Source organism: Thamnophis sirtalis, unplaced genomic scaffold, assembly GCF_051295495.1.
Source record: "Thamnophis sirtalis isolate CommonGarterSnake01/CBP01778 unplaced genomic scaffold, rThaSir2_p1.2 scaffold_1, whole genome shotgun sequence".
NCBI classification, from domain to species: Eukaryota; Metazoa; Chordata; class Lepidosauria; order Squamata; family Natricidae; genus Thamnophis; species Thamnophis sirtalis.
This window is the reverse complement of record NW_028261381.1, coordinates 110,846,907-110,865,788: the sequence shown is the minus strand read 5'-3', so window position 1 is coordinate 110,865,788 and position 18,882 is coordinate 110,846,907. Positions and strand designations below refer to the sequence as shown.

The following is an 18,882-nucleotide window of genomic DNA, read 5'->3' as shown; positions in this document are numbered from 1 at the left end:
TGCTCTCATCTGGGCCACAACCAGCCAGCAAGACTTCCGCTTACTGCCACGCACATGTACACGCCGATCAGCTGGCCAGTGCACATGCTCACACAGGAAAATGAAAGGTCAGCTCTTCCGGTTTCCGGCACTGCCGCATGCACAAAGGCCAGCTGATCACGTATGCACGCCAGAAACCCAGAAGAGGAACATGTGACCTTGCGTGTGCTAGGTAACATGGCTCTGCATGCCATGGTTTGCCATCATGGTCCTAGTGCATCTTTTCATCACTGCTTTCCACAGTCAAATCTTCTTTCCCCATACAACCCCCTTTCTCTTTCAGTTTCACCTTTTCCTCTCATTTGTTAGAATTCTATCCAGTCTGTCCTCCAAGGGGCTGCATGAAACTCCATTTTCTCCTTCCTCCAAGGCATGGTTGGGTTGCCCAGTCCAACAGTTTTCTTGACAATGAGACAGATGTGTGTAAATTATATCTCTGCATAGTTTCCTTCTCTGAGCTTCTCACTGGTAAACATAATGAGACAAGAGAGCCAGGTGTCTGTCAGCCTTTTAAAGTAGCCTAGACAAGAAGCACTAACCATGAATACTCACACTACCTTTATTATAAGATTGTAGTAACGAAACCTTGCATGTCTGAAATCATATGTCCCCTCCAGGGATGGGTTCCAGTTGCTGCTACTGCTGGTTTGCTCAGGGAGCCGCCGTGCGCGCGCAGTGCAACAAAAATTGCTCTTTGCACGCACAGAAGTCAAAAACAAGATGGCGGCGCCTACGGTGCTGCTGAGAGAATTGATTCGGGGCAGGCCTGGGTTGCTACCGGTTCCAGTGACCCAAGCCGCCAAGTTACTACCAGTTTGGCCAAATCGGTCCAAACCAGTAGAAACCCACCTCTGGTCCTGTATTTTTACTGTTCAGAAAACTAGGGAGGGTCCATTCTGAGATGCTTCCTGTGCTCTCCTTTTGCTTATGAGGGCTGAGATAACTTTTACATAGCTCATTCCTACATAAGGATTACTATATCCAATTAAGAGGTTTTTCACTACTATTAAAGGCATCAGGGTAGAGATATCTGTTGGCTACCATCTCATTCTGAGTAGTAACTTAGCCTAATTCCACTTCAGGGTTGGTGTTAGGGTTGTAAGATTTCCCAGAACTCTTCTTCTTCTACTATACAGTGCTGAGAGCTTACCGTACCCCAGCTGGATCAAATCAGACCCTCACCTTTTCTTTTTGGAAAAGGGAAGCAAGGCACGGCAGACGTTGGCTACTGCAGTACTCATGGATTCCAGATAGAGTGTAACGTATGTGGCTCTGTTTCAACCATCTCTCACATTCATCAGCGAAAGCACAGATGGCAAATGTGTCTGAATTTGATAAGAAAGGCTCTTGAGAGGTTCTCCCTCAGCCATGTTTTTCCATTTCACGGGTGGCTTTCTGGCTTTCGTCCATTGAAGAGAGTTGGCTCAGACAAGATGGCAGCAGGATCCCTTGCAACTCTTCTTTTTGGATGCAGAGAGATTTGTTACCATTGCAGAAGGAAAGGTAGTAAACATTACTTCCTCTTTCCTCCACGGAGAATAGAATATAATTGATGTTTAGGGGTCAGTCTTCTATCTGGGTGTGGATTTCTCTCCCTATGACCTTCAGTCTTGATTCAGTTCCCAAGCCCTGATGAAACTTTATCTTACTTGTGCCCCCTCCATGTTAGAATCCCTTGCTTTTTAATGATTCAAGTGCCTCATATACTTCCTCTTTTCATTATTTTCAAAAATGAGGGCAGAAGCAGCAAAACATTGCAGGGATTCTAGGCCTACCTAGTTTGAAACTTATGTAAAACTTGACAATATTTTTTTTAAAAACCATGCAAGCCACATTATTTTGCAGTTTACGTCCACCTCTGATTCCTAACAGATTTAGTGGGAAAGACTTACCAAATGGAAATTGTGAGTCCTGAAATGTAATGGGTCTGGAGCTGTTATGTTAATATTCTAGTTTCAGAAAAGACTGAGTATAAACCCAACTTGAAGCAGGTTGTTCAGAAAGACTTTCCTTGCCTTGCCTTGCCTTGCCTTGCCTTGACTTCTTTTCCCTCCCCTCCCCTCCCCTCCCCTTTCCTTTCCTTTCTCTTCCTCCCCTCCCCTCTCCCTTCTTCATCCCTTCCGCCCTCCCTTCCTTCTGGAGAGGAATGCACCCTTTGAAGGAATGCATAAGATAGCCATTAGTTCAAATGACAAGCTTTCAGCTTGCTGACTGATGCCTGTGTCAGCATAAACAATTGTCCACAAAGAAGTGTACTTGTCTTCAGCTAAATTATATAATTGCCTGTCAGGTGGAAATTGTTAAAGGAATAAGAGATAATGGTGAAATGGGCACTGATGTTTAAAACCAGTTTTCTTTCTTCTCCTCTTTTCTCTAAAAGGCTTCTGAACATGGCCTTTTTTTAGATGTAATTCATGCTGGAGCCCACTCAAGGACAGCTGTACTTAAAGAGGTGCATCAGATTGCATGTGCTGGAAGCAATGGGGGTGATGGGGTGGAGAAATATAAAAAAGTGGGGGTGGGGGAGTCTCATGTGTGTCATACAGCTTTCCAGTAGCTGGTAGATCTTGGCTATACTGTCATCTGCTTTGGAATAAAATTCAGCCACAAGTGCTGTCAGCTTTGCATATGGAACTGGAGAGGATGGTATATAATCCATCATTTCAGGCAGCATCTTTTTTTGTGCCAGCTCCGGATTGAGGCAGTTTGGACCACTGCTGTTTTTTCCTTCATGTGCATCATTCTTGTGCGTCATTGTGCATGGCTGCCTTCTATGCCACCTGGACCACAAAATCCTCGGTGACACAGCAGGGAGATTTGGGATGCATTTTCGCTTAGTACAAGAATGTCCAGTTTTGAAAGCTGCTAAAAATGTAAACTGATCCTCAGATCTGGTTCTTGTGCTAAATCATAAGTTATCTTAATGGTTCACTGTGGTTATATGATAGACGATATATGTACAATACTTTAGACTTCTCATGTCAAAGTCAACCCCAACCCAATTGGTTTATTTATTGGATTTACACCTTGCCTCTCTAGAAGTTTAGCCATCAAGCAGACAAGAAAAATAGGGAGATAACAGAGGGTTCTTCCTTCCTTCCTTCCTTCCTTCCTTCCTTCCTTCCATCCATCCATCCATCCATCCATCCTGCTGTCTTAGACTTTGACTGATCCTAAGCTGGCAAATTTCCAAACTTTCCAGGAAACAAGATTTTCAGAGGTTTTGGAGAAGAGGTACAAAATCTAAGATAGAGAAATGAAACAGGCTTCTGGATAAAGAGGGTGCAGTATCTTTTTGGGGTAGGGATGAGGATGAGGTAGAAAGAAGAGATAGAAGGCAGATTATTTTGTTTACACTTAGTTTATTTGTTCAAATAGAGACAGCTAAGAAGGGAGGAGTGATGCAGATTGCCCAAGTGACAGAATCCGGTAGATTATATTGAAGGAGAATTTGGTGATTTTAAAATCTCTGCAATACCGTCTGTCATCTGATAAGTATAAAGAATCTTCAGGCAAGAAGTGATGGAGGTAGCGGACTTATCATAGGAGTGAATCTCTCTCTCTCTCTTTTTTCTTCTTCTTATATTTAGCATATAGACTTTTGCAAGTGACCTGCAAAATTTGGAGTATTAAATAAATAGGACAGGTTCTTTGTAGGCTAGTCTGGCAATATTACTCATGTCAAGTTTTGGGTTGGTCCTAAGTTGAAAAATAAACCCCACCTTTGTAAATCAACAATCCATTATGCACATATATTTTCATTTATCTTTATCCCTTGCGTGTTGCTCCAAACACTTCCACTATTTGTGCTATTTCATTCTTGGGGTAGATCAGAGGTGGGTTGCTGCTGGTTTGGCCTAGATTGGCCAAACCAGTAGTAGCAGCGGCAGGAGGCTCCACCCACCCACCCTTCTGCATGCTCAAAAGCATCGTGCGCGTAGTCGAACCGGTAGTAAAAATATTAGCAGTCCACCTCTGGGGTAGATGGAATTACTTTATGAGTGCTCTCTGTCTTTTTTCTCTCCTCTGCAGTCTTGGGGACCAGTTCTACAAAGAAGCCATAGAGCACTGCCGCAGTTACAATTCCCGTCTCTGTGCCGAGCGCAGTGTTCGTCTTCCGTTCCTGGACTCACAGACTGGTGTTGCTCAGAATAACTGTTACATATGGATGGAAAAGAGGCATCGAGGACCAGGTACAAATATGACTTGTGGGAAGCCATGTGGGCTTCCTTTACTAGGAATGTTAAAGTTCTGAGCAGCCACTTTTTGAAGAACCAGCCTAAAACGGCTGACTTGGTAGCCACAGGAGATGAGTAAGTCTTGGTTATTCTCCCAGCTGCATTCTCAGTGTACAGACAAATTTTGCCCCATCCTCAACTTATATCGCTCCAGCTTCTTTATTTCTGTGCAATGGAAAAACAGTACTGAAGAGAATTGACAATTCAGTAAAAGGTTTACTGAACAAACCCATATTTAGCAGACTTTGGATGCAATGGACACATTTTAACTCTGATCAACGTCCCCAAATCACATACAATTTTGCTGCCTCAGAGGTAGTTTGGATGAAATAGTTCAGTTTATTTTCATTTATTTTAATGAGCAATTCATATTGTTGGTGTAGTGATGTCATTACACCAACAATTTATGTGATTTGTGTAATGACATCATTGCATCAACATTATATATTGATGAAAGGGATATTTTCATATTTAACAGACATTCAGATATAATGGACACCCTTCCTCATTTAGTTCTTTAAATCAAAGTTTAACTGTGGAAAAGACATTTGAGTCACCTGAGAATAATATACATTATTTTCCAAAAGAAAAATCCACAAGTAACCACCACATCCACTAATCCACACATCCACTAACTATTTTGAAAGACATTCAGTTTGAGAAAGAGCTTGACTTGCTACTATAATGTAAAAATAAAGTGATGTATTATATGGAATTCTGTGATTTTCTCCTTCTGTTGTGTGTGTCTTTGTGTGTGTGTGTGTGTATGTGTGTAAGCAATGTAAACTGTTTCTGACTGGGAGACAGTGAGGTATAGATACCCTTAACTGCCCCCTCTATTTTAAAAAGAAATTGTAATATGGCCTTTTCTGCATAGCTTTTTAATTGCTGAAAAAAACATCCAGTGAAGACACAGAGGTCTTGGTTTAGTTGGTTACCTGAATTGAAGAATACGAAATTAAACAATATTTGTCTACATTTGTGTTTCCCTTTCTTCCACTGCATAAGAAAATTAAGAAACATGCAGAGAAGAGAAGAAGAAGATAGTTGCAAAGAAAATTACAGATTTCAGTTGTTAAGAGGCTCAATGTAGTGTTCTGTATCAGTGTTCAGATTTACTCTAGATCAGGCATGTCCAAACTTTTGGCTTATTTGAATGAAGAGGATTTTTCTTGAGCCACATATAAAATGTATAATATATTTCATATATATATAAATAAAAACTCCCTTTATTTTATATTTTTATTATGATCTTGTGGGGCCGCATTACTGGCTGACCAGGGCTACACATGGCCTGCAGGTCATGTGTTGGAGATACCTGTTCTAGATGAAAAATTCTGCCATTGTACTCCCAAGATAGGATTGAATTAGGGAGAGCAATATAGAAAGAGAACAGTCAGTTAGTCAAATGCACAACACTATTATGGTCAATTGATAAAACAATTACTGTATGCCAAACCTTCTACCTTCTCTGATTCAAGATTAAATGTGGTCACTTCAGGATGTGTAAAAATTAGTTGAGTCAAAATGGCCCCTGGATTCTTGTTGCACAAAATTCCAAAATTAAATTAATAATCACTATTTCCGCCATTATCTTATACAGAATGTAAAAATGATATCTAACTGATAAACCTTGAGAGTTAGTTACTGATATATACAGAAAGAAACATCACATGATTTTTCTCTTCATTCTCAAGATTATGATAAATGTGGGATCAAATCAGTTGTTACATTTTTTTTTGGTACAGCATGAGTTCCTTTTCTCATTACCGTTGAGATGTAACCATGGACAGCTTGGGTTACCAAGGCTCATTTCCCAGCTGAGCAGGCCAATTGATGAGGAACAATTGACACTCTGTGTGTGGGCACATGAGAAAGCAGAATATAGGTACTTATGTTGGAATAATAGCTCCATTCTTTAGTCAAGTATTATGAGGCATTTATTATCCTCTTTTTTTTCTTCATTTGCTGAGTTATCTTTTAAAGAAACGGTTTTGGAATATTTTTATATTTTTATTCATGTATTTGTTTTTTTCCTCTTGAACATTATGTTTTGTCTGTTGAACCTAGAAAGCTTAATTCTGTAGTTATGACTAAAATATATATTCTAGTAATCTAGTGGCATCAAATCTATCTTTGTGAGTCAGAGTGAGCCTTTGGACTGCAATCTGAAGAAATCTAGGAAGGGCCTTGAGACAGGACTAAAGAATAAGTCAGTAAATTACTGGAAATAAAGGAATGATTTTCAATCTGTGATTGCTCTCATAAATTTTACAGATAAATGTTGGCATGTGGAGAGTTTTAAAAAATCAGTTCTGGGAGCTCCCTAAAATAATGATAGGTACAGAAATCTTTTGCTTCTGCTACTTCATTTGAGGATCCCTTCCATTTATTCTTACAAAACAATATCTAGGACCTATTGACAATTCTTATGTAAGGGTTGGTGTATGTGTTCAAAGACATGGGCCATTCCTGTAAAAATTCAACTTCCCTGATATTCTCTAAATATTTAATCACTGAATGATTAAATATTTAGCATCATGATTTAGGGCTCTAAGGCTTAGGTTCTAACCTAGTTTTATCCTGGGTTGTTGAACATTTTCTAACTACAGATGATCATCTTCTACATACCTGCATATGTCAAATAGATTGGATGTAGCTCTTTAAAAAACACATATATAAGTATCCTTGACAATTTGATGTTATAAGCTTCCCAGTGTTGCCTTGAAGCAAAATTAAATAAATTGTTAGTAGTAGTTTTAATTGTTGGATTGTATCCAACTCTTGATGACTTTATAGGTAAGTGCTCTTCATGCTAGCCTGTCAAGCACAATTTCTTTTAGTGATTGAATTCCATCTTTGTATCAGATACGATGGTATCAAGCCAGTGAGTTCTTTGCTAGCCTCTTTTTCTTGATCCACTAACCATTCCTAGCATCATTGACTTCTCCGATGAATTTGCATGCATGACTTGGCCAAAGTAAATCAGATGTAGTCTTGTGATTTTGGCTTCTAGTGCTATTTCTAGTTTTATATGATTCAGCACCTCTTTTGGTTGTTCTGGCTGTCCATGGTATATACAATAATTTACACCAGCATCACAGTTCAAAGGTGTTAATTATTCTTCAATCAGCAGTTCTTAGTGTACAACTCTCACACCCATACATCATTATAGGGAACACTATTGCTCTAACTAGCATCCTTTTTGTATTTATATCAGTATCTCTGCTTTTCCATATCTTATTCATGTTAACCATTGCAGTGTTGTCTAAGATTATTGTGCATTTGATTTCAGGTGTAAAACTGCCATTTTGAACAATTTTTGATCCAAGGAAGATACATTCTCAAACTATTTCATTTTCCTCTTTCTTGATTTTAAACCTCTCATGTCCATCCGCAGCTGTTGTCATTATCTTTCTTTTCCTGAAGTTAAGACTCGATCCTACTTTTTCACTTTCATGCTTGATTTTCCAGATCATTTTTTCAGGTCTTCTTCATTTTCATGTTGCATCATCCGCATACCTCAGATTATTTATGGTTCTTCCTCCAATCTTCACTTCCAAATCAGGCAATTCTAGGTCTAATTTCTGCAAAATCACCATAGCACACACGTCCCAATGGTCACCCTTTTTCAAGAGGCAACTGGACTTTCTTGTTTTTCTTTGAAGACGTTTAGCTTCTCATCCAAGAAGCTTCTTTTTACTCTGACCACAAAGTCCAGTTGCCTCTTGAAAAAGCACCTTTGGAACAACCATGACTTAGATGACAGAGAACCTCCATGGACTTCAGCATACAGATCGGTGGTGGGTTCCTACTGGTTCGGACCGGTTCAGCAGAACTGGTAGTGGTATGGCGGCCTGGGTTGCTTAAACTGGCAGCGACCCAGACATGCCATGCCCTGGAACCGGTTCTCCTATTGGCACCATTGGTGCCACCATTTTTTTTTAGTCCTGTGCATGCACAGAACAATTTTAATTGAATTGTGCATGCGTGTGCAGCGCACATCCAGCGTGCATGTGTGCAAAGCATGCATGCGAGCGAACCAGCAGTAAAGCCGGGCAGAACCCACCCCTGATACAGATTGAACAAAAATGGTGATAAAATATATCCCTGTCTGACTTCACTTACTGGTCCTGAAGCAATCTCTGTCTCCATAGAGTGTTCTCACTATTGCCTGCCTTAGTTGGGACACCAAGATAGCACAAAGCCACCTATAGCTTATTATGTTCTATATAGTGAAAGGTTTTTCTGTAATAGATAAAACACTTATATAGACCCTTTTGATATTTGTGTCTTTTCCATACTCCATTGGCAAAGTGATCTCGAGTGCCACACTCCTTTCTAAAGCCAGCTTGCATATCAGGAAATTCTTGATCCTTTTTTAAAAAATTAGTTCACCATTGCTTTCTCAAACCCTTCCTATTTATCTAGGCTTGGGATAATGATGGATCAACCTTATGACTGGGTTAACAAATTAATAAAAAATAAATACATAAATTGACACTGATGTATTTGTCCCCAATTCCATTTCCCTTTTATGTAAAATTTATGGCACGGCTGCTTACTTTTAGTAAGAAGCAAAACCAACTTTTATTTTTAAATCACTTCTCTTTTGCACCATTCTGATTCCTCAAATAAAGGCTGTATTTCATGGTGATCAGTTCAGGGTTAATCTTAAACAATGCAGTGCACGTCCTTCTCTTTCTTTGTCTTCCTCCCCCTGTAGCTTTTTCACTAGCTTTGAGTTATGGCTCTTCCACACTAATGAGATAAGCAACATAATTCACTGTGGATGAGGGTATTTCCTCTATAATCAAATGGTTAGAACCTTTGGTAAAACACACTGAAAGGCAAGGCAGTTCAGGAGAAGGGAAGCCAAAGCCAAATAGAGCCTAAACCAAAACCAAGCTATGATCATCTTTTCTATTCAGGCAGACCTGCCTGGATGTATGCATAGGCAGGAACATCTCTCTCTCTCTTGATTTTTCCCCTACTTTTGTCTTGCTTGTGGTGTTTTGGGTAGAGGAGAAAAAGAGGAGGAGGAGGAGGGAAAGATGGAAAGAGAAAGACAGTAGAAGAAAGAGAAAAAGAGTTTTTTCTAGGAAATTACCTTGCAGGGACTTCATCTCACCATATAGTGAATAGCTTCTACTTTAAAGTTTGATGGTCATATGAAGAATTCTTCTCAGATGAATTAGGCCAGTGATGGCGAACCTTTTTTGGCATGCGTGCCAAAAGGGGGGGGAGCACAGGGGGTCACACACAGGCATGCCACACCCATAATGCAATGAGCGACTCCCAGTACACATGCGCACATGACCAATGCTTCCCCCCATTTTTTGCATGCTCCTCAGGCTCTAGAGGCTTTATAGGAGCCTGGGGAGGGCAAAAACAGCCCCCCCCCCCCGAGGCCTTCCGGAGGCTTCAGGAGCTTCCTTGGGCTAAAACCGATCCTACAAGCAAATCGGAACTCCGTTCCTGAACTTCCAGTTTGTCCGTAGGGCTGGTTTTTTGTGCTCCGGAGGCTTCAGGGAAGCTACTGAAACCTCCGGGGGGTGAGGGAGGCTGTTTTCGCTCTCCCTAGGCTCCTATAAAGCCTCTGGAGCCTGGGGAGGACGAAAAATGGCCTAAAAAAAGGCTGAAGTCAGCTGTCCAGCGCGCACATGCATGCTGACCAGGTGACAGAGCAACGCCTCGCGTGCTCTGACAAATGACTCCAAGTGCCACCTGTGGCATGCATGCTTTAGGTTTGCCATCCCAGAATTAGGCTGAAATTGCCCTTCTTGCTTGTTAGCGTAGAACCTTGTCAATTAGTAAAGGAAAACCAGATTTTTTAAAATGTAGGATAGTTTCCAGCCCTATTGTGCCTCTTTTGATCTGGACTTCTTGGGGTTATCTGCTCTTTTTCTGAGTTGGAAGTTTTTTTGTCACTTGGAAAATAGAGTGAGTGGCAGAGATTTGTTTCCTCTTTTCTTAGGAAGTACAATTGCTCTGCAGGAATAAAAATGCAAAACACAAAACACACACAAAAGTTCCAGCCATCTGCAGCTCCTTCTATTTAAATTAACTGGGACAATTATTAGTTATACTTACCAGGCAAGAAAGTATCTTTGCACCCTGCTTTTACCATGTGCTTTGCCTGAGTTTGATCTTTGAATTTTGTTTTGTTTGTATGCCTCTCACTTGTTGTTTTCAAGCCACAGTACAAATTGAAGCCGCTGTACTGACCTGATCATTTCCCCACCTTAAAAAAAAACAACCTTCTTTCAGTTTGGGTGACCTAGTTTGTCACAGATGGATTATTTTGAATTGAATCTGATTCTGTGATGCAAGTTGCACAAATGGTACTTTCAACATGTGAAGCAGACTGCCAAATGTCACATACTTTGAAGACATCCTGTCTTTTACTAATCTTTTACTTTTCCTGCTCATATTATATTACAATACATCATACTTGTTCCTAGTTTCTGGTTTTAGCCACCTCATAGCACTGTACAGAATTATCCCTCATAACTCTGTGTGCACATCTGAACACCTGATCTCACAGGTGGAAGGCAGGAGTAACTTTGGGCTTGCAATTCACACATTGGGGTTCCACTTCATTATATGTCACTTTGAGTGAACATCAAAGTCTATCAAATATTGCTTTATTTAGCATGAGAATTTATAAAATCTCTTTGAAAACTGTTTAAATGCCCTTTTAATCACAAATATTTGGAAGACATTTTTTAAGATTAAGGGTATGTATGGGCCAGTTTGCTGCTTATATTATTGGACCAGGAGCAGGGAAAAATGAGTTATAATTCTGCCAACTGTGTGACCTTGGGCCAATCACTCTTTCTTAGTCCTTAAAACCCATTTCTAAGAAGATTGCCTAGAAAACTGCAGAGTCTAAAGACAAATAGGATTTGGCCATTTTGGGGAGGGGGGGATTTGTGTGTGTGTGTGTGTTTTTAAAAACACCCACCTTGAGATACATACTGTTCCCACCTTGCCTGCCTTCAAGTAGTTTTTTAAAACATATTCCTCCCCAGGTCTTAGGTTATTTGAGCAGGTTCCTTTTAGATGACAGTGATGATAAGACACATTTTGTTGTTCCCTTCATATGTTCATTTTTATTTTATATAATGCCATGTATGTGCTTTATGTGTGGATACTGTTGTCTTTTAATGTTGTAAAACCACCCATTGTCATTTTGGAGTTGGGCTGCCTAGAAATTTGACAACTAAAATTAATGAACAAATGAATACATAATTTTAAAAGTAGGACATCTTACACTCTTTGTTCAAATTGTATCACTGCAGCCCTTTCCAGTGAAAAAAAGTGGATTGCAATGGTGCATGATGGTGCAAATTGGTGGACTTTCCTAGTGGAAAGGCAGGATTGAATTGACCTTCTGGGAAGGTCATTGCATCAGGGAAAGTACTATAGACACAACATGACTGCTCCGCGCTGAAGATCAATGGCTCCTCTGTGGAGATCATAAAGAGCACCAAATTCCTTAGTGTTCACCTGGCAGAGAACCTCACCTTGTCCCTCAACACCAGTTCCATAACAAGGAAGGCCCAGCAGCGTATTTACTTTTTTTAGGAAACTGAGAAGGCACAGCTTCCACCACACATCCTCATAACCTTCTACAGACGGACCATCGAGAGCACCCTGAGCAGCTGCATCACCACCTGGTTTGGGAATTACACTGTTTCAGATCACAAGACCCTACAGCGAATAGTGAGGACAGCAGAGAAGATCATCGGGGTTGCTCTGTCATGGACATATACACTACACGCTGTAAAGCCAGAAACATTGTGGATGACCACACACACCCTTCATACACGCTCTTTACTCTCCTGCAATCTGGGAAAAAGTACAGAAGCATTCGGGCCCGCACAAACAGACTGTATAACAGTTTCTTTCCACAAGCCATCAGTCTCCTCAACACTCTCTAAATTCTTAGATTTAGAGCTATATGTAGTTCTGTGTTCTGCTCTTTTTCTTTTTATCTATGTTGCCTGATGTAGCATCAGGCTGATTGGTCCTGGGGAAACATTGTTTCATCTCACTGTGTACTATACTGTATATTGTTGAAATGACAATAAAACCTACTTGACTTGACTATAGAAATATGCTTATATTATATTACAATACATCAGACTTGTTCCTTGTTTCTGGTTTTAGCCACCTCATAGCACTGTACAGAATTATCCCTCATAACTCTGTGTGCACATCTGAACACCTGATCTCACAGGTGGAAGGCAGCAATAACTTTGGGCTTGCAATTCACACATTGGGGTTCCACTTTATTATATGTCACTTTGAGTGAATCAGACATCAAAGGCTATCAAATATTGCTTTATTAAGCATGAGAATTTATCATTCTTGGACCTGGGGAAACGTTGTTTCGTCTCACTGTGTACTGTACTGTATATTGTCGAAATGACAATAAAACCTACTTCACTTGACTTGACTATAGAAATATGCAGGTCAGGATGGTACCAGCATTTTAACACCTGCTAATTAATCTGAAAGTCCAAGTTCTAGAATCTGATTTGGATTAAAGTAGTATAGCATCTTATATTTTTGTTCCCCAAAATCTAGTTGAGACACAATGAAATATGTTCCCCCACATTTCTGGGTGGGGTTATGCAATGAATGACATTTTAAAGACGTTCTCTGGTTGATTGCTTCCATTTTACTATATTTTCCTTGCTTCTGAAAATATATGATAAGTTTTAAATTTTGACCAGCTGAAGTCCTAAAGGGAAAACATTTCCCCCAGATGTACAGACACCATAAAATATGATAGATAGAAGCTGGATTAATTACAATGCATGAAATTGCTATGATAAAGCAAGGGGCAGAGGACAGTGCTGTAAAAATACTTCCCCCTCAAACCTTGGTTCATAAAAAGTCTAAATATTACTTTCTCAATACTGTCTACTGCCAGTGATTCCCCAGAGCTGCCCTATGGACTTTGCAAAGTATTTAAATGTACAATCTTTTATTTAAAACAGGATACTGATATTGGCCTTTTCTTTTCTAATAAGTTAACATTGAACAGTATTCTTCTGATCTTCCTCCCTCCCTCCCACCTGTCACTTCAAGAGAAGTATATAATATTCAGGTAATACTTACTTAACAACTACAACTGAGAATGGCAACTCCATCAATAAGTGCCACTGTTGTTCAACATGTTCATCATGTGACTGCAATTTCAATCTTATTCCTATCTTTTCTATTGACTTGGCTTGTTAGAAGCTGACTGGGAAGGACACAAATGGCAATAATGTGACCATGGGCTGTGATGGTCATAGCTGTGACAACTAGTCATAAAGTTACTTTCCAGTGCTGTTTTAAGTTTGAACAGTTACTAAACAGGGAAGTCATTAAGTAAGGATTACCTGTATGTTATTTGTATTAACACAATCAGAAAACAAGTGTAGGTGGAGATTTGGCTAAATCTCAGCTATTTTTGATAATAATTGCGTGTTGGCAGCACCTTGCATAGAAAGCTTGGATAAGACTACTGCCAATTACCTCCACTAGACCAATTAGATCCCACAGACTAGGCCTCCTCCGAATTCCATCAGCCGGCCAGTGTCGACTGGCGACTACCCGGAGGAGGGCCTTCTCTGTGGCTGCTCCGACCTTCTGGAACGAACTCCCCGTGGAGATTCGTACCCTCACCACCCTCCAGGCCTTCCGCACAGCCCTTAAAACCTGGCTGTTCTGACAGGCCTGGGGCTAAAGACTCGCTGCCCCACTTCGAATGGTATGACTGTTGTGCTTTTTTTAAACTATGTATGGTTTTATGTTTTCTGTAACTTTGTTTGTTTTTCCCTCCCTTTGAGTTGTGAGCCGCCCTGAGTCCCCTTAGGGAAAAGGGCGGCATACAAATAAATTAAAATGAAATGAAAAAATGAAATGAAAAATGAAGACATCATAGTTTGCAAGAAGACATGATAGTTTATATTTAAATCAGCAGATCTTCACATTATCTAGCAAGGAAACCTTAGAAGATGGTTATTGGGGAAAAACTGGGGGGTTTTTTGTATGCCGCTAATTAAAAAGTGATGGGACGGGGTGGCTCAGTGGCTAAGACACTGAGCTTGTCGTTCAGAAAGGTCAGCAGTTCAGCGGTTCGAATCACTAGTGACGCATAACGGAGTGAGCTCCTGTTACTTGTCCCAGCTTCTGCCAATCTAGCAATTTGAAAGCATGTAAAAAATACAAGTAGAAAAATAGGGACCACCTTGGTGGAAAGGTAACAGCATTCCGTGCATCTTTGGCATTTAGTCATGCTGTCTACATGACCATGGAGACGTCTTCGGACAGCGCTGGCTCTTCAGCTTTGAAAGGGAGATGAGCACGACCCCCTATAGTTGGGAAGGACTAGCACATATGTGCTAGGGGAACCTTTACCTTTACCTAATTATAAAGTCCAGAAGATTCTATTTGTGAAGCTGCTCTAAAGAGTACCTCTGTGAATTCATCAAAATATTGAAATATTACAATGTAAGCAACATTTACTGATAAAACCCTTCCAAGCATAAGGGAGAATGGAAACTGTTTTGTATTGAGCTGGGCACTGCAATTTTCTATATGTACTTTCTGTGCTAGAATGATTAATCTTGTGCTCCTTCTCAAAAATATTATATTGTAATTATTCTGAACCTTAAACATATTTTTATTAAACTAGATATTCGAGAGAGATTCTTACAGGTAATTTTATTTATTTATAGACTTGGTTATTTGTATTTAGATTTCTCCTGCGGTAAACCTTTTGCACCTCACTCTGATTTCTAGACTGTGAAAAACACATGTAAAAGCTGCTTATTTTTCTAACTGTGAACGGAAACCAGTATGCAATCTACTGATATTGTCCAAGTTATCATCCGCTCTTACTAAATTCCTATAATACTTTTTAAGCTTCTGCAGAATAAGCAATGACAAAATTGATGAATACTACACATGAAGAAATGATTATAGTAGGGTACAGAAACCCAGGGACATCGTAGCTCAGTGGTTAAGACGCTGAGATTGTCGATCAGAAATGTTGACAGTTCGAAACCCTAGCGCCACGTAACAGAGTGAGCTCCCATTACTTGTCCCAGCTTCTGCCAGCCTAGCAGTTTGAAAGCATGTAAAAAGTGCAAGTAGAAAAATAGGGACCACCTTGGTGGGAAGGTAATAGCACTCCTTGCATCTTTGGCGTTTAGTCATGCCGGCCATAAGACCATGGAGACATCTTTGGACAGTGCTGGCTCTTCAGCTGAGAAACAGAGATGAGTACTGCCCTTAGAGACGGAAATGACTAGCACGCATATGTGGTTTATGGTTGGTTTATGGTTTATTAAACTTGTATGCCGCCCTATTCCCAGAGGGACTCAGGGCAGCTAACAAACCAAGGGGAAGGGAACAATACAAGGACAAACAAGACGAGAAACAAATTACAAAGAACAGATTTAAAAAACTCACAACAGTCACAACAATTTGAATGGGGCTGGGAACTCATCAGCCCCAGGCCTGCCGGAACAGCCAGGTCTTAACGGCTTTGCAGAAAGCCTGAAGGGTGGTGAAGGTCCGAATCTCCACGGGGAGGTCGTTCCAGAGGGCCGGAGCAGCCACAGAGAAGGCTCTCCTCCGAGTAGTTGACAGTCTACATTGGCCGGCGGATGGAATTCGGAGGAGGCCTAGTCTGTGGGATCTAATAGGTCTTTGGGAGGTAATTGGCAGGAGGCGGTCTCTCAAGTACCCAGGTCCGATACCATATAGGGCTTTATAAGTAACGACTAGCACCTTGAAGCGCGTCCGGAGACCAATAGGCAGCCAGTGCAGCTCGCGGAGGATAGGTGTAACGTGGGTGAACCGAGGTGCACCCACAATCGCTCGAGCGGCTGCATTCTGGACAAGCTGAAGTCTCCGAATGCTCTTCAAGGGCTGCCCCATGTAGAGCGCATTACAGTAGTACAGTATGTGGGGGAACCTTTACCTTTACCTTATAGAAAACCAACATTTCCTGGTCCTAAAGAGGAGGAATTCAAGGATCTCTTGCTTTTATATTAGTCTAACAAATTTGACTCCACTGAGTCTGTATTTTCTAATTTATTTATGAATCATCCGATAATTTGTTAGCCTCAAGAGGAGGAAGGGTGGATCAGACTAATTTCATTCAAACTTACTGCCAACAAGTCTGGATAATTCACAATGAAAACAAAGCAAAACCCTGCAGTTATATTTGCAAAATTCAATCCAGTTTGTTTGGGTTTTTTTCTTTTTCTTTTTAAAGAAAAGGGGAAGGTGAAATACTTTCCCCCAATATTAAGTACCTTTTTTTTTTTTTGCTGGAAAATATAAGAAATATAACGTGATTCTTTTTCTGTTCTGCTTTATTTAAAACTTGTCTCAAAGATCTTGGCCATTTCTTTATGCTGCAGTTTAACATTACTAGCCAAGCGTCGTCACAATTTGACTCACTGCCAGCAACATACTGAAGTAATCTCCACCTCGGATTGTATATATTTTATGTTTTTTTTCAGCCTCTTAGATGCAATGATCTTTGGAGATAGTGGTCTTATCTCCCATTTCCAGTCTGCTGCACCTTGATAGAGAAAACATTTGCCCATAGAGATCTCTACATAGGAGAGAAAGTTGGAATCTCTGCTTCTGCTTAGCAATGTTGTTTAGCTTTTACTTTCCCAGGAAATAAAGGATTTTAGTCTATTCAGCACTGGGTCTTATTTGTATGATTGGAAATTGTATCAACATATGATATAGTTCTGAATGAATATTTTGAAGAAAAGCCATGATATTCTCAAAGAAACTCTTAGATGAGTGTTTTGTATTACCTAAAAGTAATACTTCAACTAAAGCATGGGTCCCCAACCCTAGGGCTATGGCTCATTACTGCACCATGGCCCACTACTGCACTATGGCCCACTACTGCACCTTGGCCCATTTGGAACTGGGCCATGAGAGTGACAGGGGAGCGTGTTTCCTTGTACAGCTCCACTTTCATGAGTGACAGGTGCTTACATGAATTGCAGGTACTCATGGGAGTATACAAAGCTCCACTTGTTGAGCGGTAGGCATGCACACTTATTGCTCACACAAATGGAGCTGTGCGCATGCGCGCCTACCATTCATCTGGAGCAATCCCCTCTCTCACCCCCCGACCTCCCTTGTTGGTCCGCCAAGCAGGAAAGGTTGGGAACTGCTGAACTAAAGGAATAATTTATCCATCCATCATTGTATGTCTGTCTTTATATTATATCTTTATATCTTTATATCTTTATATCTTTATATCTTTATATCTATCTGTCTGCCTGCCTGCCTGCCTGCCTGCCTGCCTGCCTGCCTGCCTGCCTGCCTGCCTGCCTGCCTGCCTGCCTGCCTACCTACCTACCTACCTACCTACCTACCTACCTACCTACCTACCTACCTACCTACCTACCTACCTATCTATCTATCTATCTATCTATCTATCTATCTATCTATCTATCATCCATTTATTCCAGGTAATGATAGAACTTGAGATCCTAGATTAGAACTCTGTATACATAAAGAGAAACAATAAAGACATTTTTGATGCTTCTGTCCAGTCCTGATTTATCATTTCTTTAAACTCTTTTTCACTTTATTATCAGCTTGGGTCCTTCCTTGTCTCTTTGGCTGAGCTAAGAAGAGCAACAATCCCATCCTAAAGATTGTGCAAATTTGCTCAGTGCAGCAGCAGATGATAGGGTATAGATGATTACCGATGTTATTGGACAAAGCTCACAGGCAGTACAAATTAAAGAGTTTGTCGGGAAGTGTGGCTACTGTCAGGGTAATTTCATCTATAAAATAAAAGTCTGAGGCTAGAAATTCCTCAAATTCCAATTTATTGGAAGACCCATTTTGGCACATCTGGGAAACTTCAATCTGAAAGCTTCCAGGTTTCCCCCACCCAGTTGAAAGTTCAAGACCCTGCCCCAACACCCACAAGGTCATCACATGGTCCAGTCAGTTATTGCCACGAAGGAAGATTCCTTCCATCCACATCAGTCCAGGTGCTGGGGCAAGATGACCTTGACTCTCTGAGAAGGAATGTTATTATGGCTACATATTTCCCATGCTCCATACAATCCCCCCTCCCAGTTTCCCACAGCAGAACGTGTGGCAGGCTTGAGGACCGAAGGAAAAGATGGCTTCCAAGCCTGATTGTTGTGCTGATATCCCGAGGGCCACCTAGAAACAGTGACACCCAGAAACAGCATCCAGAAATAGCGACATCAGCTGAAGCTTGTGTATCGGAGGTGGAGTGAGGCCTGAGTTCTGCCCCAGGGAGAAAAACAACAACAGATTACCCAGAAGTTTGACAGGATTTCAGTGTGCTGAGCCAGAAATAAATCAAGTAACTCCAAACACAGACAATGATTACAGAGTTGTGGAGCTGATTCTGGAATAGTGCAATGACCCCATGTTTTAAGTGCCGGGGATTTAAAATCTGAGCACAGCATATATAACTTCTAAAGAAGTTTGTAGTATTTTTTTTTCATATAATAGCTTGCTTCACCTGTTGAGTGTTTTTTTTTCATCCAGGTGTGCTTGATGTGGCTTTAAAAAA

The 18,882-nt window shown here is 40.7% G+C and overlaps 1 protein-coding gene across 7 annotated transcripts in view; it reads left to right on the top strand.

The window, feature by feature from the left end:
* The window catches only part of DPF3 (double PHD fingers 3), a 208,596-nt gene that overhangs the window by 95,176 nt on the left and 94,538 nt on the right, over positions 1-18,882 (top strand). For all 7 annotated transcript variants that reach the window (XR_015697543.1, XR_015697541.1, XR_015697547.1 and 4 more), the window contains exon 2: positions 4,072-4,232. Coding sequence is in view for 3 of the 7 variants with exons in the window: in XM_087721813.1 (XP_087577939.1) it covers positions 4,072-4,232 (161 nt within the window). In the remaining 4 variants the exon portion in view is untranslated. The remainder of the gene's footprint in view (positions 1-4,071; positions 4,233-18,882) is intronic.